Source organism: Podarcis filfolensis (assembly GCF_964270895.1).
Source record: "Podarcis filfolensis genome assembly, chromosome: 6".
Classification (NCBI taxonomy): Eukaryota; Metazoa; Chordata; class Lepidosauria; order Squamata; family Lacertidae; genus Podarcis; species Podarcis filfolensis.
Window position 1 is genome coordinate 6,838,640 of NC_139609.1, and position 20,775 is coordinate 6,859,414.

A 20,775-nucleotide genomic window follows, 5' to 3' on the forward strand; every position below is an offset into this window, starting at 1 on the left:
TCCCCTTACTTTTTAGGAGGGTAAAAGTGAGTCTTATAGAGCAAAAAATACGGTAATCCGAAAGAGAGGCATACATTTCTGTGGGTCTATTGCAGCTCTATGGGTACTGTGTTTACTTCTAATGCATGCAGGGGGCAAAGGCAACTACAAAAGCTGGTGGCTTCAAAATGACACAGGAAGGTGAATGCTAAAATGTACTACCTGCAAATGTTTGGATGTGAATCCTTCTGCCCAGCCATGGATGCTGTAGTTGAGATTCCTGCATTGCAGAGAGTTGGACTAGATGTCTTTGAGGGTCCCTTCCAACTCTACTGTTCTATGCTTCCGTGAGTAGGTATCAACAGAGCCAGTATGAATGTTTGACACCTGCCCTGTTAAGTGCTTAGACTCGAGACAAAATGAATTAAAAATAAATAAATCTCAACAACTTTAAAACTGCCACCAGCTGAAACACAATTGAAACTCTACAGGTGGTAAGTCAATCATCTTCTTTTAATACTGCGGCAAGATCTTTTAGATATACATATATATACAAACACACACATCACATGATTCCAACAGCAAGAACAGGAAACAGCAGGCGACGACATTTCAGGATTGCACTATTTAATTTAGCTGTAACTGCTAAACTCAGTCCCCCTGCCTGGATGTTTTCACCTGAGAATTTATACTACGGTCCTGTTATTATCTTGCCACCCACAGGTTTTCCTCACTGGAAATGTTGGCCACAGATTATCTTCACAGTGCATTTTAAAGGTTATCTGCAAATGTTTTTCCATGTTTGAATTCCCTGCTAGCCAGTTTCAGAACCCGATACCCAAGCGATGCAGACAGGCAATCGTCAAAGATTATTTCTTTATATAGCACCATCTTTGGTGCCAAGAGCCCACCTTCAATCAGAAGAGAGAGACACACACACACATATTCTTTTTTGATTTGTATCTTGCTGCAAGCAAAATGGCTGTTTCGCCCCCACCCCCTTTGTGGTTGGTTTATCCCTTTTATAGCAGGCCCAAAGTAAGTTATTCAGTCCGAGTGGTAACAAAAGCTAGGTGCAAAAGCACATCCGTAAGCACCATGCCCAATTAAAATTTTCTACAGAATGGTTAAATGGAATGGTGCATGAATGCCCAAATACTCTACTCCCAGAAAACCTGCACAGGAAATAATTAAAACACCACGTTTTAAAAACGTATAAATAGTGGACCTCCCTTCTTTAGAGAGAAAAAGGAAGATTCGAGCCTGCAAAGCTAGGTAAGGCGGGTGGGGAGGAAGAAGAGTTCCTTTCTTTACAGCCTCCAAACTCCGGAAGGCAGGAGTCTGGCCAAGACTATGGCTTACTTGAGGGCGCCTCCAGGCTGAGGGCAAGTTCTGCACTGGAGACTTCCCAATTTGCTGCTCACGCTGTTGGCCATGGTAACACCAGCTCCTGGGGAAATTTTGGAAGGTGCTAAAGCTGGACCTGCCACACTTCCTCCTTTAGATCACCTCAGAAAATACACAAAGCCTTTCCTCCATTGCAGCTCGTCATCGTCCTAAATGGCACAAGCTCTCTTAGTCTGTGCCATCTTGCCTTTCCTGTGCCATTCCCATGTAGGTGGAGCTGCACCCAGAGCCTGGCAGAGGGGCAGAATTCCCCTCTCTTCTTCTCCCTACACCCACCCCACTCATAACTGACTTCTGGTCCGTTTCCATTGACCAGTATAGGTTGAGCTCTGCTCTCCTCCCCCCGCCCCGCCCCATTTTTCAAGGCCTTCATGAAGTGGATTATTAACAAAAAACAGCTGAAGGGAAAATAGCAATTTGACTTAAGCAGCATTCAACATGTTTCACCATGAAACACTGTGAACGTTCTCCAGTATGGCTGTGAACATGTTTGCTCTGCAGCTATCAGGGAGGTGAGCCAAAGGAACCAACCACCCCACCCCACCCCAAAATAAGTAGCAGCTGCTGCCCATTTGTAGTTTGCATATAGGGCTATGGCTGCTGGAGTGCCTGGATACATCTAAAATAAGTGAACAATGGAGCAGTGTTTTGGATGAGTAAAGATGACAGCGTCAGAAAAAGGGGGGGGAGGGACACCAAGGAGGCAGCTGTCTGTCCACTGCTGGCTTGTTGTCACACGCAGCCCGCTGGCTGTGCCCAAGCGTGTTAGCAAAATCTGAGCGACTGAGTTGCTCAAACCACCTGGAATGTACCTGCTTGATAGGAACCAAGGCTTCAGGCGTTTCCAAACTGTGAAGAGCAGAGGAGTGCATTTCCTGAACTAATCTTAAAACAATGAAAGGACATCTCTGCAGTGTCAGAGTGAGCCAATCGCCCCGAGGGCAGACATAAAGGGGAGCCTGGTAGGCAGCAGGCAGGTCCAGAGGTTACGAGATCCTGACATTTTAAAATTCTCTCTCGGGGCCCAGTAACTCTTCTCCCCGGTCACATCTGGGTGGCTCAGTGCACAATTTGGACAATCGATGTCTCCCTTCTAAAGCGCCCTCAGTTCAATTATCTTACAGGCTTCATTCCATTAGGAATATACTGTTATATGTTCTCAATAAGGCACATACAAAACTGAGCAGAAAATTAAAAATAGCAGCTTCATGTAGAAGGGTTGGGTGGGTCAGTACTCTCTTGTCATCTTTTAGAGTGGATGATCAACTTGTTGTACTCACGGTGCTGGAAACACCTGAAACGGTGAAACTTTTTCCTTCCTCGTGCTAGTGAGAAGAGGCACTGTTTTGTTTCTGAAAGCAATTTTCAAAAGACTTCTAACCTCATGTCTAAAATTAGTTGTTTCATGGAATGTAGTCCAAAACAAAAGCTTCGCTTGTTCTGAAGGGGCAGCCACACCAGGGTTGTCCACTTATACAAAAGCCCCCTTTGTTGCCGCCGTACTGAGGAGTCAGCCATTGAAAGGGGTGCATTCAGAGCTGCAGACTTTTGTTAGTTCAATACTTCGCCTCTTTGGCGAATATATATATAGAGCTCAGGGAGCATTGCAGTATTAACGCTCTTATAAAAAAGGTGGAGTATAGGCAGTCCATTCAAAAGTTAAGAGCTTAAACTTAAAAGCTGTTTGCCGTAGAGGGTGGAAATATGTGAACGAGGCACAACTCTCACTCCTGAACCAGCTTTTTATCTGAAGGCTTAATCTCCAGCTGTTAAGTAAATGGTAGCTTTGTGTTTTAGTGCCAAGAGAACTGTCAAGCTTTCAACCATTTCTGTTTATGGGTAAAATAAATAAAAGGAGGTTTTCTGCACCATGAGCACAATTGGGAGTAAGGTGCCTGGCCTCACCCTCATGGATGGAGAGGCTTGCTTATGAACTTTCTACCTTCAGGTAACCCCTCCGGGAGGGGCTGGAGCTCAATAGTAGAGCAGGCGCTTTGCATGCAGAAGGTCCCAGATTCAGTCTCTAAGAAGGGCAGCGAAAGACCTTTCTCTGAAATACTGGGAAGCTGCTACCAGTGTGGTGTAGTGGTTAAGAGCGGTGGACTCGTAATCTGGTGAACCGGGTTCGCTTCCCCACTCCTCCACATGCAGCTGCTGGGTGACCTTGGGCCAGTCACACTTCTCTGAAGTCTCTCAGCCCCGCTCACCTCACAGAGTGTTTGTTGTGGGTGAGGAAGGGAAAAGGAGATTGTTAGCCGCTTTGAGACTCCTTCGGGTAGTGATAAAGCGGGATATCAAATCCAAACTCTTCTCTTCTTCTTCAGTCAGTGTTTTTATTACTGAGCTAGGTAGCCCAGTGATCTGACCAAGGCAGCTTGCTGTGTTCCTATAGACCTCTCCACATCTCCCAGGGAACCCCAGCACTTTGCAGAAGCTTCTAGGGCATGGGCTCAGGGCCCATGGGGCATCAGCTAGGCCTGCTCAACTTCCCTGCTGCTGGCATGAACTAGAAAAAGGCCCGAGCTCACTGCCGCTGCTCTGCTCTGGCTGTGCATTGCAGGGGATGGACAGGCCTGGTAGTGCTTCATTTAAGCTTGCCATCTGTTAAGGATATTTTCCTGGAATAACACCCATAGGCTCTCAAGGAGCCTGCCTCCGCTTATCCATCCAGAGGAGGAAATGCTGGCTGTTTCAGCCACATACCCTCTTGGCGTATCTCATCATAGATCAGAGTTTCTCTCCAGGGGAGTGTAAACTCCACTCACCAGAGGTTACTATTTCTGCTTCTCCTTTTATGCGATCACTCTTCTGGTTGAAAGGCTGTGGAGGCAGCACTGTTTGGCTTTGCTGAGGTTTGACTCCTTCAACTTCTGATTCCCTCCCTAAATGTGTAAACAAGTCAGAACGGAAGGGAGTCCAGGGGTTCGGAGTCCAGGGGGAAAGGCCCAGAGCAAGGATGTATTGGCGGGGGGGGGGGGAGATGTGACTTGGGGCAGAAACTGCAGCTGCCCGGCTCCTTCACATGCCTGTCAACCAGCAGCTTCAGGAAGAGATGAAAAGGAGGGGGCCTAAACTGATCCCAGCTGTGCAAGCAGACTACACCCAGCAGGACATGGGGGGGGGGGCGGGGATCAAGGTTTCCGTCTTGAGTGAGCCATGAGGGGGATGGAAACCACACACACCCTCAAAATCTGGTAGAATCATTGGGGAAACTATCGTCCAGTTTCCAGACATCCCCCATAAAAAGTCAGTTTAGCAAAGACATCATCATTGAAATTATTCACACATCAAAAGGTTTAAGAAAGGAAAAAGATGAAGGAAAGAAATGCGTAACAGGACAGAATGAAGCCCTAACCGAGCAGAACCCATTTTTCTTCTCCTTTAACTGTTATTTAAATGTTAGATCTGCCAGTCAGTCATTAGAGGCAGCTGTTAATAAAAAGCAGCAGAAACAAAAAAGGAGCAGAACCCCTCCTGGTAAGTTGCTATTTTCAGAAGGCTTACTTTCAAAGCCAAAACCTTCTCTCACGCAAAAAAAGGCAAGATTTTAGCTACAGTATGCTTTAAAGCGTTTCCACTTTGCAGTGCACTAAAACTGAGTTTAAAGCTCTCAGAATTGGGAGTCGAGCTCTAGCTGCCTGGGGGTCAGACCCTGCAGTCTGGTTACAGTTCAAACTCCAACAGTAGGTTTGCTCAAGATTCATACTAACTTGCTAGAGCCAGGTCTGCCTCACTGAATGAAATGCAGAAATCAGCATCACCAACCCAGATTAGCAATGGCCCTGCTTTCAATATGTGCCAAGATTAATCTTAGGTTTATTTTCAACATTCAGGGCCCACCGTTTTCGCACACACGTGTATCTGCCTTGCATGATTTTTTTGTTTTAAAGGCTCAGGTGTGTACCTTTTTTGTAATTCAGCATTTCAACAGTGTGGCACACAGCTCTTTACACGTGGCAGTTAACTGTGAACTCCTGTTCCAGGGGAGAAACTGAAAATGCCTGTAGTGTGAGTTTAGTCCCTGCATTTACTGCCCCTTTTCTCCTACTGAGGACCCACACTTATTTGCAGGGCAGTGCTGTGTAGCTGGCCCGTGAAGGAATGCTTGCCTGCAAGACATGTCTCTCTGTGAGTGCACATGCTGGTTTAACATTGCCAAGAATTCTGTTTTGACAAGCGGAAGAAAGGAGTCTGGAGTGCTTCCTGGAAAAGGTTCATACCTGCGGCAGGATGGAGATGGGGCCAGATATTGGTTTCTTCCATGCTGAACCACCTCTCTTACAGAGGAGTACAGAAAAACAGTAATGTCCAAAACCCAAAAGCTTCGCTTCCAGTGACAGCAGAGTTTGGGCATTTGTTAGTCTTCCATTTTTGCACCTCAAGAAAGTTGATGAGGATAGGCAGAAGAACCATGAGAGAGCAAGTGAGTCATGTCACCAGTGTTCCATTCACAGAAGAGCATCCTTTTTCTATGGTGGGAATTCTCTCTGGGCAGAAAGAGTTATCTGATTATTTCATCAAGAAGGAAGCTAGGAAAAGTTTCGGCGTGCCAGTCCATCACAGCACAAAAAACAGAATAAGCACCACCAGCAGGATAGCAAAGAGAATGATAATTGCGCACCATTGTCGCCGATCTGCAATAGAACACATACGGATTAGTTCTCTGCTGCCATGAAAGAAGCTTTCCATGTGCTACAGTGCTAGGAGCCTAACTGAGGCGAGAAAAGCCAGCAGCAAGAGAAGACATGGTGTTGTTATAGGCCTTTTTAAAGAAACGGCTGTATTTGGAACAGTTCGATCAGATGTCAGGAGAATTCATGTAACAAACGATAGGCTCCTTGGTAGGCAAACTCCCTGATTCACAATGCATTCCCTGCTTCTCACTGGTGCTGGTCCATAATCCGTTTCCAAGACTAAGATCCCAGAAGGGCCTGGCATATGGCAGCTGAGTTGCTGCTCTTAGTATCCCTCAACAAGAGGAACAAATAGAGAAGCTTAGAAATGTGTGCAGTAAGAATTTCAAGAAGCTGTGTTCATATTGTGCCTACAGGTGCAGCTGGAAAAGCAATGCCCCAAAGTAAATGCTTCCACATAAACAGAGCTGCATCTAGTTTCTAAAACTTGCAGCAGGAAAAGCAGGACACAATTTAAATCCACACTCTGGGAATCAGGCAGCAGCTGGAAACCTCAAACCATTCAAATATCTCTGAAGTTTACTTATTGAATATGCAACCACTGTAAAACACACAAAATAGAAATGATATAAAGGATTGTGAAGCTCCTTTACACACAAGTCAAACTACCTGAGCACAGGTTTCTTTTTTTCTGTTTTTTTCAAGCACAGGTTTCTAAAGCCTTTTCTCTTCAGTCTCCAGCTAAAGACACTCAGGGACAGTGAACAGTTGGCATTTCACAAGATTGTGAATGAAGAGTATGTCTATCATGTTGCATGTGTCCCTGGAAACAAACAATTACTCTGCATCATACACACTAAAATGGATTCGATATAGCACCTGCTTTCTTCTAAATGCAGTGCTATGCTGCTGTTTTTAATGTATTTTTAATCTTTTGTTGGAAGCCGCCCAGAGTGGCTTGGGAAGAAATAATAAATTATTTATGGTGATGATGATGATGATGATGATGATGATGATGATGTTGTTTCCAGAGTAGCTCAGGCCTATACCAGCTGCCTTAGAATTCCAACCATTACGGGTCTGGGACACATAGTCTGCTTGGATGGCACCAGCAGAAGAAACAAGGTCTGGCACCTACCTGTATCAGCTTAAAATGATTCTTGCTCATGAGTGGTGATGTCCTAGTTGAGCCTCCCCCCCCCCCTGCAATAACAGACAACTTAACATTTTAACATCACCCATTTCCATGCCAGGCTACTTACCACTGGTCATATGGGACACTTTTGCAAGTTTCTTCATAACGTTATCTAGTCGTGTCTGAGTGCTGTCCAGCTCATGAGAAAAGTCATCCAACATGCTAGAACCACAAGAAGAGAGCAGGGTACGTCAGACTAAGCTTTTAACTTAGCGTAGGAGAAGAGTTTGTTGCAAAAATTCTGGCAACTACATGGGGAAGTAGTTATGAGGTAGGAGCCATCAAAGTTTTGTTTTGTTTTGTCTTTAACTGAGTTGCAGAAGACCCGAACAACTTGGGACCCAAATAACTGGAGGAATGCCCATTCCCAACCTGCCCATGCTCCAGTATCTTCTGCGGAGGCTCATCTCCACATGCCTCCTCCCCAAACATAGTTGAGTCTCTCTCACTGTTCATTCCACACTTCACTATTATAATCAAAAGCTGAGGTTAAAGGCGAAACACAAGCCAAGGTGACATTGCCTTCCAAGATCTAGCATATAATACTGCAGGTCGAACAGAAGAAATATATCTTATGTCCGGCTACCTGCCACATCACAGGAAAATAAACAGGACTAAAAAAGTCAAAATTCTTGATAATTGAGAGACGATCTGGTGGATCTTGGCCTAGGCTCTTTTGGGGGGCTGAATTCAACTAATTTGAGTCATGCTAGCAGAAACCCACGCAAGGACTTCTACTTGGCACAATAGGGATTCCTTCTCCCACCCCGCCACAGACACCCCAAACTTGTTTGGGGCTGGATGTCAGGAGAAACAACACCCCCTCTCACCGAACAGGACATGAGGGGAGGAGAGAAAAGATCGTTCTGTTTGGCAAGCTGAAATGCTTGGACTGACGGAAGAATTGCCATAGCACTACACTGAATTCGTCACATTGCTTCTGGTCCTGGCCGAGTACTGTACTTAAAAAAGCCCTGGTGGATGCGACCAAAAGCTCATCTCATCTAGTACTTTGTTCTCCACAGTGGCTAGCAACATGTAATATTCAAATACTCACACTGCTTGTTCATCTAGCTCTCCTCCAATACGCTGGGACATATTCTTTAATACACCAATGCTGCCAGAGACCAGCTCCAACTGTTCATCCTGCTGTTCGATGATTAACTGGTACCCAGAAAAGAGGAGGGGATTTATGTAGTTAAAACTCATGATATACAACTGCAATTGGCAGCCTAAAGTGCTAATAGCACCTCCCTACACATCCAATCTTAATTTCTTGAGCATCTAGAGAAGCCTTCCAGCTCCCATCAGCCCCAGACAGCATAGACAACAGTCAGGGATAATGAGAGATGTATTCCTAAATATCCAAAGGCTGGGAAAGGCTGCTCTAAGAACTAACATTAAGGGCTGTAGGTAAAGGTAAAGGGACCCCTGACCATTAGGTCCAGTCGTGACCGACTCTGGGGTTGCAGCGCTCATCTCGCTTTATTGGTCGAGGGAGCTGGTGTACAGCTTCCGGGTCATGTGGCCAGCATGACTAAGCCGCTTCTGGCGAAACAGAGCAGCGCACGGAAACGCCATTTACCTTCCCACCGGAGCGGTACCTATTTATCTACTTGCACTTTGACGCGCTTTCCAACTGCTAGGTGGGCAGGAGCAGGGACCGAGCAACAGGAGCTCACCCCGTCGCGGGGATTCGAACCACCGACCTTCTGATCAGCAAGCCCTAGGCTCTGTGGTTTAACCCACAGCGCCACCCGCGTCCCTTATGAAGGGCTCTAAGGACTACCTTTAAAGAAAAAGTACAGAACTTCCAGCCAGAAAGTCTGCTCCCAGTTTCATGTCCCAAACTCCCTTTCCAGAACGTCTCCCTTTCTGAAAGGTACTGATACCTCAATATTAAGCTATGCATGCTCAGAGGAAGACTGGATTCCTTTGTTTGCATTTGAGCATTGTCTGCTTTGACTCTCAGTAATATGTGGACACGGGTGGCGCTGTGATCTGAGCCTCTTGGGCTTGCTGATCAGAAGGTCGGCGGTTTGAATCCATGTGACAGGGTGAGCTCTCATTGCTCGGTCCCTGCTCCTACCAACCTAGCAGTTCGAAAGCATGCCCCAAAGTGCAAGTAGATAAATAGGTACCACTCCGGCGGGAAGGTAAACAGTGTTTCCGTGTGCTGCTCTGGTTTCGCCAGAAGCGGCTTAGTCATGCTGGCCACATGACCTGGAAGAACTGTCTGCAGACAAACGCCAGCTCCCTCGGCCTATAAAGCGAGATAAGCGGCACAACCCCAGAGTAGTCTGTGACTGGACTTAATTGTCCTTTACCTTTTAATATGTGTTTATTTGAACTGCGTGTAAATTACCGGTGTTTTTCAGGAAGACGTATAATAACTCTGCTAAAAGCTTGGTCTTTAGCAATGTTATTTATTTTATTTTATTTGTTAAATTTGTGTACCATCCTTCTCCTGAAGATCGCAGGGCGATTCACAACATAAAAATACAAAATGAGAACACAAAATAGATAACAAAACAAAAGCAAACCAATAACCCCACCCACCACAGTAATCTAACTTGCCAGAACATAAACAACAGAACAGATGGAAGAGGTTAGTGGTCACTTTTTATTCACTGTCACCCCATGAATCCATCTCCTAAAGGACTGCAGGAGTTTCCCTCTGTTACCTACTTTCCTCTACTCCTTCCCTCTTCATCCTGGTTCCTTAACTGAGCTATGAAAAGTTGTGCCAGTGTGTCCTAGAGAACACATCAGTCCTGAGGCCAAAGCTTCTCTGGAAATCCTCCAACGTCAGTGGCTGGCTGTCTCTGATTGCATGCGCGCGCACACACACGCACACACACACACATATATATGCAAACACATCCATCCAGACGAAGCTGTCCATAGGAAACATTCTACCTGTTGCTGTGCTTGCTGCTCCTCAATGAAGTGGGAATTTACCGACTGCATTTCGCGATCCAAGCGGCCGTACTTGTCAGCCCCAGAACTCCAGCCATGAGTTCCACTTTCTCCCAGAAGGACCTGCACATCAGTGAACAAAGGGGGAACAAGGGGGAAACAAAGGGGAAACAAGTGAGCAGTTTCTGTGAATAAAGAAACAATCTCACAACTCAGTCAGATCACAACACATTCCCAGAACCAGACTTTTAAAAAAGGGTCAAGCAACGTGTCTGGGCATTTCTCTTTTGAATGCTGTGCACCTGACATGCCGTTCCTCTTTCACTGTCTTTTGATTTTCAAGCAGATTGCTATGGAAGCTGACTTTTCCTACGTTAAGAAGAACAGCAGGTAAAGCCACAACTGCAAAGGAACAACCAGTAGCCTTAAAATGTGCTCCTAATTATTCAATGGCAAGTGTGGCCTTGTGGTCGGTGCCCTACTAGGACAAGCTCCACAGGGGAGCTCCCAACAGAAGATGTGGTTAAGATTTCCTGTCGCAGCAGAATTTCACATGACCCTTTGAAGTCTTCTGTTTGTTTGTTTTAAATTCTGAGAAGAAGAAGAAGAGGGCTTCAATCCACCACCATCATGGTCAATAAGTTCAAGAGAGACTCTGGGGACTGACTTACCATCACCTTGCCCCCGCTGTGGCAGAGGAGAAAGGAGAATAAGCTGTCCCAGACCCACTCCTATCTATCCTACAAAATACAAAACTATGGCCATTTCTGGGAAGGAAGAGTTACAATTATCTTTAGGCAACTGCTGCATTTGCTTCATTGGGGAAGATTGACATAAGGAAAACAAACTCCTCCTTCCCACACATGTGTGAACAGAGTTTGGTAGTTCAAACAGGCAGTACAGAAGAAAATGTTCTCCTATTTTTTGCAGGCTCGTTGCACTCTTCTGAGCAAGGATGTACAGTATTTTTCACCCTATAGGACGCACTTTTCCCCCTCCAAAAATGAAGGGGAAATCTGTGTGCATCCTATGGGGCGAATACAGGCTTTCGCTGAAGCTTGGAGAGCGAGAGGGGTCAGTGCGCACCGACCCCTCTCGCTCTCCAGGCTTCAGGAAGCTATCAGCAAGCCTGGGGAGTCCGTGGGAGTTCCCGCAGGGCTCCCTAGGCTGCGGATAGCAGCCTGCTGCCCGGCGCGCGGGGCGCCCTGAAGCAGAGCGCCCCACATGCCGGGCAGATATCCGCAGCCCCACAAGCTCGGGGTACAGCGGGGAGGCGCAACGCCGCCATCCCGCTGTTCCTCAACCTGGTTTGGAGGCTGGCGCCGGGGAGAAGTGCGCTTCTCCCCACAAGCCCAGGGGACAGCGGGGAGTCGGAGCGCCGCCATACCGCTGTTCCCCGACCTGGTTTGGATTCCCCGACCTGGTTTTGGGGGGGAAATAAAGGAAATTTCCCCCCCTTTATTTCCCCCCCCCCCAAAAAAAAACTAGGTGCGTCCTATGAGCCGGTTATGAAGCATGATCAACACACAATCTTTAAATGCTCATACCTAATACAAATGGACCAGCCATATCTCACAAATTCTGCAGTCAAGTCCGAAGGCAATCTAGCAGCAATACTACCAGACCATCGGCTGGGTGAGGACTGCAGGGCCTGCTCCCTTCCAGGGCCTTTTCCAACTGGCCCAGGGGGCGTGGCCCAGGCCCTCTCTCCCAGCTATAAAGGGACTCCTGCTGCGGTGAGGCCTCGGACCATCGGCTGGGTGAGGACTGCAGGGCCTGCTCCCTTCCAGGGCCTTTTCCAACCGGCCCAGGGGGCGTGGCCCAGGCCCTCTCTCCCAGCTATCAAGGGACTCCTGCTGCGGTGAGGCCTCGGACCATCGGCTGGGTGAGGACTGCAGGGCCTGCTCCCTTCCAGGGCCTTTTCCAACCGGCCCAGGGGGCGTGGCCCAGGCCCTCTCTCCCAGCTATAAAGGGACTCCTGCTGCGGTGAGGCCTTGGACCATCGGCTGGGTGAGGACTGCAGGGCCTGCTCCCTTCCAGGGCCTTTTCCAACTGGCCCAGGGGGCGTGGCCCAGGCCCTTTTTGGAACAAACTTTTTGGGAAGGGTGGGAAGTGTTCTGCCATTGTTTCCCTGTTCCAGGGGGTTAATGTGCTTTAAAATGTCCTCAAGCAGTCGGTGGCAATTTGAATTTTTATTTCTTTTTTTTCCTTTTTTCCTTTGTTGGGGGTGGGTGGAATGGATATTTGGTTGGGGATTAATTTTATTATAATTGTTCTGTTCTTTTTTGTTGTTGTTTTATTGGTTCTGTATAGTTTGCGTTTTGTTTTTAAGGGGCGGGATCAGGGCTGCCTGGGAGTGGGGCCCCAGCCAACACGATGGCTGGGACAAGTTCCACAGGGGGGGAAGCACTGGGACATCCGATCTCGGTGATCATGGGCAGGAGGCGGAGTTACGCTAAGACCAGACCATGTCATTACCGAGGAGGCAGGTTTAGTCGTTGTTTGAAGACTATCCCTGCCTCCGGGTCTGGCCTTGACCGGATGGATACTGGAATCAACAGGGGAAACCTACATGACCTGAAGGTGTTGCTGTGTAATGCCAGGTCAATGATGAATAAAACCACTGCCATCCACGACCTGATTGTGGATGGAGGATTTGACCTGGCATGTGTGACAGAGACCTGGTTGGAGGAAGCAGATGGGCCTGTCCTTGCCGCTGCTTGCCCACCAAGTTTCTCTTACGCACAGCAACCCAGGTCATGTGGGCGGGGAGGGGGGGTTGCAGTGATTTTTAGGAAGTCACTAGCTTGCACCAGGCGTCCTACTGGGAAGATCCAGTTTTCTGAGTGCATGTTCTGGAAGTTGGGCAATAGGGGCAGTACAGGATTCCTATTGGTGTACCGGCCTCCCCGCTGCACCAAGGATTCCCTGTCTGAGCTGCTTCAGGTCGTGGCGGATTTTCTCCTGGAGACACCTAGTTTGGTTGTCCTAGGGGATTTTAACATCCATGCCGACACGACCTTACAAGGGGCCGCTCGGGACTTCGTGGAAAGCATGGCCTCCATGGGGCTGTCCCTGAATAAGTTTGGCCCAACTCATAGTCATGGACATGCCTTAGACCTGGTGTTCACCTCTAGTGACGTGGGTGATCTGACACTAAGTAAAAGTGAAACAAAAGAAGTGCCATGGTCAGATCACTTCCTGGTGCAACTGGACTTCTCCGCGACCCTTCCCCTCTGCAGGGAGGTGGGACCAATTCGCATGGTCCGCCCCCGCCACTTAATGGATCCAAATGGTTTCCAGAGAGTGGTAGGGGATGCTTTATCCCATGTTGATGGCCTTTCAGCTGATTCCCTGGTGGCCCGCTGGAATGCGGAGTTAACCAGGGCTATCGACTGTCTGGCTCCGAAGCGCCCTCTCCGATTGCATGGAGCCCGGACAGCCCCGTGGTTTTCTTCGGAGCTGAGGGCGATGAAACAATCGCTGAGACGGCTAGAGCGTCGGTGGCGGAAAACTCACTCCGAATCTGACCGGACACAGGTTAGAGCTCAACTTCGAGCCTACCAAGTGGCGATAGCGACGGCGAAGAAGACTTTCTTCACCGCCTCTATTGCATCTGCAGAAAATAGTAGCAGGAGACTCTTTCAGGTGGTTCGCAATTTAACGGAACCACCTTTACCACCGGGGCCTTGTAAAGACCCCAAGATCTCCTGCAACGATTTTGCACAGTTTTTTGCAGATAAAATCACTCATATTCGGAAGGAGCTAGACACCACCGTGGGAGCAGGGCTGGGGCGGGAGAGTGCTAGAGCTCTGTCTGGTCAAGTTGCATGGAATCAATTTCAATCCGTTACCCCCGAGGATGTGGACAGGCTGCTTGGACGCGTGAAACCAACCACCTGTCTCCTTGATCCTTGCCCATCCTGGCTAATAAAAGCAAGCCGGGAAGGGCTGGGCGATGGGCTCTGCGGGGTGGTGAATGCTTCCCTCTGTGAGGGAACATTCCCAGATCTGCTGAAAGAGGCGGTCATTAAACCGCTTCTTAAAAAACCATCTTTAGACCCGGCCAGTATGGCCAACTATCGCCCAGTCTCAAATCTTCCATTCTTGGGCAAGGTGATTGAGCGCGTGGTTGCTGAACAACTCCAGGCACGCCTGGAGGATGCGGACCATTTGGATCCCTTCCAATCAGGATTCAGGCCTCATCATGGGACTGAAACTGCCTTGGTCGCGCTGGTTGATGATCTCCGGCGAGCTAGGGACAAAGGTGAGAGTTGTTTCCTAGTTCTGCTGGATCTCTCAGCGGCCTTTGATACAATCGACCATAACATCCTTCTGGACCGTCTAGAGGGGCTGGGAGCTGGGGGCACTGTTATGCAGTGGTTTCGCTCCTTCCTCCTGGGCCGTGTTCAGAAAGTGGTGGTGGGGGATGAGTGCTCAGACCCCTGGGCCCTCACTTGTGGGGTGCCTCAGGGTTCCGTCCTCTCCCCCATGCTTTTTAACATCTATATGAAGCCACTGGGAGAGATCATCAGGGGGTTTGGACTGGGTGTCCATCAATATGCAGATGATACCCAGCTCTACCTCTCTTTCAAATCAGAACCAGTGAAGGCGGTGAAGGTCCTGTGTGAGTGCCTGGAGGCAGTTGGAGGATGGATGGCGGCTAATGGATTGAGGTTGAATCCTGACAAGACAGAAGTACTGTTTTTGGGGGACAGGGGGCGGGCTGGTGTGGACTCCCTGGTCCTGAATAGGGTAACTGTGCCCCTGAAGGACCAGGTGCGCAGCCTGGGAGTCATTTTGGACTCACAGCTGTCCATGGAGGCGCAGGTCAATTCTGTGTCCAGGGCAGCTGTCTACCAACTCCACCTGGTACGCAGGCTGAGACCCTACCTGCCCGCGGACTGTCTCGCCAGAGTGGTGCATGCTCTGGTTATCTCCCGCTTGGACTACTGCAATGCGCTCTACGTGGGGCTACCTTTGAAGGTGACTCGGAAACTACAACTAATCCAGAATGCGGCAGCTAGACTGGTGACTGGGGGCGGCCGCCGAGACCACATAACACCGGTCTTGAAAGACCTACATTGGCTCCCAGTACGTTTCCGAGCACAATTCAAAGTGCTGGTGTTGACCTTTAAAGCCCTAAACGGCCTCGGCCCAGTATACCTGAAGGAGCGTCTCCACCCCCATCGTTCTGCCCGGATGCTGAGGTCCAGTGCCGAGGGCCTTCTGGCGGTTCCCTCATTGCGAGAAGCAAAGCTACAGGGAACCAGGCAGAGGGCCTTCTCGGTAGTGGCGCCTGCCCTGTGGAACGCCCTCCCATCGGATGTCAAAGCGATAAATAACTACCTGACATTCAGAAGACATCTTAAGGCAGCCCTGTTCAGGGAAGTTTTTAATCTGTGATATTTTAGTGTATTTTTGGTTTTCTATGGAAGCCGCCCAGAGTGGCTGGGGAAACCCAGCCAGATGGGCGGGGTACAAATAATAAATTATTATTATTATTATTATTATTATTATTATTACTGACCTGCCTGTTTTTCCTTTCAGCCAGTGCTTGAACAGAAGTGTTTGACATTTGATCCTTCATATCCTGTTTAGTAAAGAAATAAAGAATAAGAAGTTTATTCTGATGTTACCACAAGTTAGACATGCTAATTTTTAAAATAAAGATGCTCTATTATATACTGGGCAATGTTTTTTTAACAAAACTAAAACAAACAAACAAAGAAACAAACAAAAAGGCATCTATCCACAATAACAGCTGTTAAGAGCTTCTCAATGCCTGGATATTTATTTTAAAGTATAACATTTTATTAGTACAGGTATGTTTGTAATGCTATCTAACATTAGAAGATGAAAGCTGCAATCCTAAATAAAATTGGACTGTCTTATGGGAAGGATGGCTCTGTGAGTGGCCCTTATGACCTGCCTTGCTCCAACCAAGCATACTAAACACTTTAAGACACAAGAAGCTGTGATTTCTTTGTTCTGTATGCAGTCGCCTCCTCAGACTTAGGAAAGCTAAACACCTTACCCTGACCACCTGTCGTGTGCTTGTGATGAAGGCTTTTCTTACTCCTAGCTCTGCTGCATCAAGGTTGAATTTTCGAGGATTTGCTTCCACAATGCGTTGGGAATAGTCAGTAAAGGAAACTATATTTGAGATACAGTTCCTACATAACATATAGCCATTCTTAATGCGGCCTTTGAAAATCAATTACTTTTTCTACACAAAGAGAAAAAAAGGAGGCATGCATTCTAGAAACATTTTTCAGGATATGTGCTGAGCGTATATGTCATCTTTTAACAACAGATTTGGTTTTTTGATAAAAGAAAATTATATTATTGTACACCCCTTGGAGGGCCTTTGGGCTGAAAAACTTTTACTTAAAATACTCAGAATTAAAATTTGAACAATTCTGATGCCATTTGAGTGAGTAGATATTATAGCTAATAAAGGATTTTGCCTCTAATGCTTTCTTATCTTAAATGATAGCATATGGGAGAACAAACATGAATGCACACTGTAAAAAAAAAAAAAAAAAATTTCTGGTGTGAGAAGAATTAAGTTTCTGGTTTCAGCAACGCGCCCAAGATGACATGTTATACCAAAACTTGCTTATTTGTTGAACTGAGTAACTTTGTGCCAAAATCATCTGGGTAAGTACAATGTAGGTTTCTGTATTTATACATCTGAAAACCCAAAGGATATTAATAGTTTCATCTAAGTCTTCAAGATCCCACTCAATGCTCCTTAGGTTGTTCCTCAGTTCATTAGTGGTCCAGTCTATTTCTTCTCTTGTAGCGGTGGATGGATCTTGCAGGAGTTCTGTCCATCTCTGGAACAGCCCCTGTGCAGTGTTCACTGCCTTCTGAACTTCCCTGGAATTGAAGGAAAAATGAACACAATAGAACATTAAAATTTGCTAGGTGGCCTCATAATTATTTATATACAGGTGTCAACTTACAACTGCTGAGCATCTGCGCTTATACAACAATGTTCTTAGTTGCCTATATTAAAATACAACTCATTTGATGCCTCCCCCTGAAAATACTGGTGTATGTATGCAACAAATATGAGCCAGTTCATATACTACCTCCCCAGCCTGATGTTTCTCACATGCAAGAGAAATCTGTGTGCATACACCATCTACAGAAGATAACTGTGGTTGCAGTTCCAATTTGTGATTTTTTTTTGCAACAGCTATGGGAAAACAGCAAGATAGGGTAGTTGAACCTTTATGTCTATCAAAGGCTACCTTTCTATGTGCAGTGGAGAAAGAGATACCTTCGCACCTCTATACTACGCAAAGCACATTAGGAAAATAAATCACTGACCTGGATGACTTAACTAGTTTCTGGGTCTTTAGCATGCTTTTTACTAACATACTTTCTGAAGACTTTTCTGGTCAGCTTACCATTCTAGTCAACGTTTAGACTATTCAATACAGCTCAGAGATATCTATTCTCTCTCCTCAATTAGAAGAGAAACATTACAAACGTCACTTTACAACGTCCTTTCTTGAATCTTTAATTTTCTGAAAATGGTAAAAGCCAAACATATTTCACCTCTAGTTAGCTATCAATTCTAGTCCCTGTTAATCCGGTTCTCTATATTTGGAAATACTATTCCCACATGGCTCCCAGTATACAACTTGTGCACTGTTCTTGCCTCTTTTCTCACGCTAGACAAGCTTTCAAAGTGGATTTAAGAGGTGTACTTGAAGGGAAATTCATTCTGACCTAAACTTCCAACCATCACCTACAAGAGTCAAATGCACCAACATCCAGCAAGTTGAAATTATTTATTTAAATCCTGCTCTTCCTCTCAAAGGGTGACAAACAGATACACCAAAAAACAAACAAACAAAAAACATTCTAAAGCACTTAAAACTTTCTAACAACAATTACAATTAAAAACATCTAAAAGCAATTAGTTGAAAGGCAAGTTGAGGTGAGTGAGGGGTTGAGGACTTTCATTTCAGGTAACATGTCAATGACACTTCAGATCTGTGGACAAACTATGTTGGAAAGATTTACAATTGGTAAGCAATGCTGCTAATTTCCATGTTTAACTTTCTAGAACAATATTTTCACTGGATAGGGAGTTTGCCATTCATGAACTTATCCTCATCCTTCTGTCACAAACAATTGTGTGTCCCTCCATTTTCCTACAAATTTAACAAACATATCTAGGCAATCATTAGCATGTCAAGTTATGTTCAATTAAAACAGACTTTCGATTCTGTCCTTAAAACCCCTGAATGTAAAGCTTTCAAAGAATGCACAACCTTGTCCTTATAATTTGCTTTGTATAGTCATCTTTTCAACTTATATCCATCTTCCGCACAGCTAGTTCTGAAGAAGGAAAAATATGCTTGCTGGAAACTCGGGGAACCCAGATGCTAATGTGTGAGACTCTTGTGACCATCAAATCAATATTCTAATGATAGGCGGAGAATCGAGATCATCACGAAAAACTTTAATCTCATTCATTGAACATGATGATCTTTCAAAAAACGTGAAGGACATGAAAAATGAGAGTGTCAGCAACCCTGTTTCAGCCTTTGGTCTCATAAATGCCCATGGGTCAGCAAAATGCTCATAAAATGATGGGTGCATTTCTGAGGGCTATAACCAAAAGGCTATGAATGAACGCACAATGGGAGGGGGGAAATGGGAGCAAATGCAGTACTAAAAAATGTGCCATTTCCACAGTGCTGTCCATGTCCCCTCAGGTAAACAAGGACCCAGACCCAGACCCCCCTTCCTAAACCAAGGCAGGCAGCAAACCATCAGGAAGAGGGTCATTATTATTATTACTACTAGTAGTATTACCATTATCATTATTATTACTGTCATTACTATTATTATCTGTTAAATCTATCACTCCCGGGGCAACATGCGTCCAAGCCCAGCACCCTGTCCTCACAGTACAGTACAGAGCCCTGTTTGATCAGGCCACCAATTAGGGTTGCCATATGTCCTCTTTCTTCCCTCTTTTTTCCTGGGTATGTAAAATGTCGTCAAAGGGATCCATAGTTAAAGTAGCAGTCAGCAAATGCGTCCTCTTTTTTGCCCCTCAAAATATGGCAGCCCAGTCATTAGTAGCAGCGTGACTATTGTTGCTGTTGTGAAATAGTAAGAGTAATAACAACTATGGTTGTTAATATAATGCTTATTATTATTATTACTGCTTTTGTTAAATAATTCTTTTGTTTATATAATGATGCTTCTTATTACTGCTGTTGTCAAATAATAGTTTTTGTTTACATACTGATGCTTCTTATTACTGCTTTTGTCAAATAATTGTTTTTGTTTATACGATGCATAATTACTGCTGCTGTCAAATAATAATTGTTTTTGTTTATATAATGATGCTTCTTATTACTGCTGCTGTCAAATAATAATTGTTTTTGTTTATATAATGATGCTTCTTATTACTGCTATTGTCAAATAATAATTGTTTTTGTTTACATAATGATGCTTCTTATTACTGCTGTTGTCAAATAATTGGTTTTGTTTACATAATGATGTTTATTATTATTACTGCTGCTGCCAAATAATAATTGTTTTTGTTTACATAATGATGCTTATTATTATTACTGCTGCTGTTAAATAATAATAATAATAATAATAATTGTAGTAGTAGCAGCAGCTAATGTAACGATGCTTATTAATGAATTATCCTTTTCCAGTTCAATCTGTCCGCCCCTCGCAGCCGCCCCATGGCGGGGAGCAGGGCGACAGGATCCGACCGCGAGCGCGGCGCTCTCCACGTCCCCGCGCCGCCTCCGGCCCTGCTTCCCCATGTGGGCCGCGGAGTCCCCGGGAGCCTCCCGGTCGCAGGCCGACCACCCCGGGGAGAGCGAGGCCTGGAGGAGCGAGAGAGCGAGGCCTGCCCTCCTGGGCGCCCACTCACCCTTTCACCACGAAGAAAGGGTCCTCCATGGACATGGCTCCGCTGGCAGCGGCCCGCCCCGTCCGTCCCGCGCCTCGGCCAGGCCAGCCCGCCGGGTCCCTCAGGCGGCGGCGGAGGCGGAGGCGGCTGCTGAGGGTCGGCGCTGCCGCTGCTGCTTCTCCCCTCAGAGGCAGCCGCTGCCCCTCCCCCACCGCCTCCCTTCTTTCCCGCCCAACAGCCGCCAGCCCGCTCGGCTATAGGCTCCCTCTGCTCACGTGACTCCCCGCCCTCTCTTTCCCCCAGGGCGGGGCCGCGGCCGGAGAGAAGGGAAGGCTCCCCATTGGAGGAAGGAAGGCGGAGGCCTCCAGTCACGTGAAGCGGGAGCCGAAGGAAGGCCCGCCCCGTTCTGAAACGGGCGGGGCGACGGCGAGGGAGGGAGGGGCGGGGCTTGTGGTCCTCGGTGCCTCGGCCAGAGCATCCTTTGCAAAGCAGCCGGTCCACGTGAACCTGCTTGTTGTTGTTGTTTAGTTGTTTAGTCGTGTCCGACTCTTCGTGACCCCCTGGACCAGAGCACGCCAGGCACTCCTGTCTTCCACTGCCTCCCGCAGTTTGGTCAAACTCATGCTGGTAGCTTCGAGAACACGATCCAACCATCTCGTCCTCTGTCGTCCCCTTCTCCTTGTGCCCTCCATCTTTCCCAACATCAGGGTCTTTTCCAGGGAGTCTTCTCTTCTCAT

At 46.8% G+C, this 20,775-nt stretch overlaps 1 protein-coding gene across 3 annotated transcripts in view; it reads right to left on the reverse strand.

Annotated features, from left to right (window-relative positions):
- STX6 (syntaxin 6) overlaps positions 1 to 20,269 on the reverse strand; it is a 29,281-nt gene extending 9,012 nt beyond the window's left edge. The window contains exons 1-8 of one of the 3 annotated variants that reach the window (XM_083621662.1): positions 20,060 to 20,269; positions 16,850 to 17,019; positions 16,172 to 16,266; positions 15,665 to 15,727; positions 10,135 to 10,257; positions 8,273 to 8,379; positions 7,283 to 7,377; positions 474 to 6,020 (exon numbers count right to left, since the gene is read on the reverse strand). In XM_083621662.1, coding sequence (XP_083477788.1) covers positions 5,944 to 6,020; positions 7,283 to 7,377; positions 8,273 to 8,379; positions 10,135 to 10,257; positions 15,665 to 15,727; positions 16,172 to 16,266; positions 16,850 to 17,019; positions 20,060 to 20,094 — 765 coding nt within the window. In that variant the 5' untranslated portion in view covers positions 20,095 to 20,269 and the 3' untranslated portion in view covers positions 474 to 5,943. Of the gene's footprint in view, positions 1 to 473; positions 6,021 to 6,047; positions 6,844 to 7,282; positions 7,378 to 8,272; positions 8,380 to 10,134; positions 10,258 to 15,664; positions 15,728 to 16,171; positions 16,267 to 16,849; positions 17,020 to 20,059 lie in introns of those variants that run through there. The other 2 variants (XM_083621663.1, XM_083621664.1) reach the window with 2 other exon arrangements.
- Between the last annotated feature and the right edge of the window lie 506 nt (positions 20,270 to 20,775).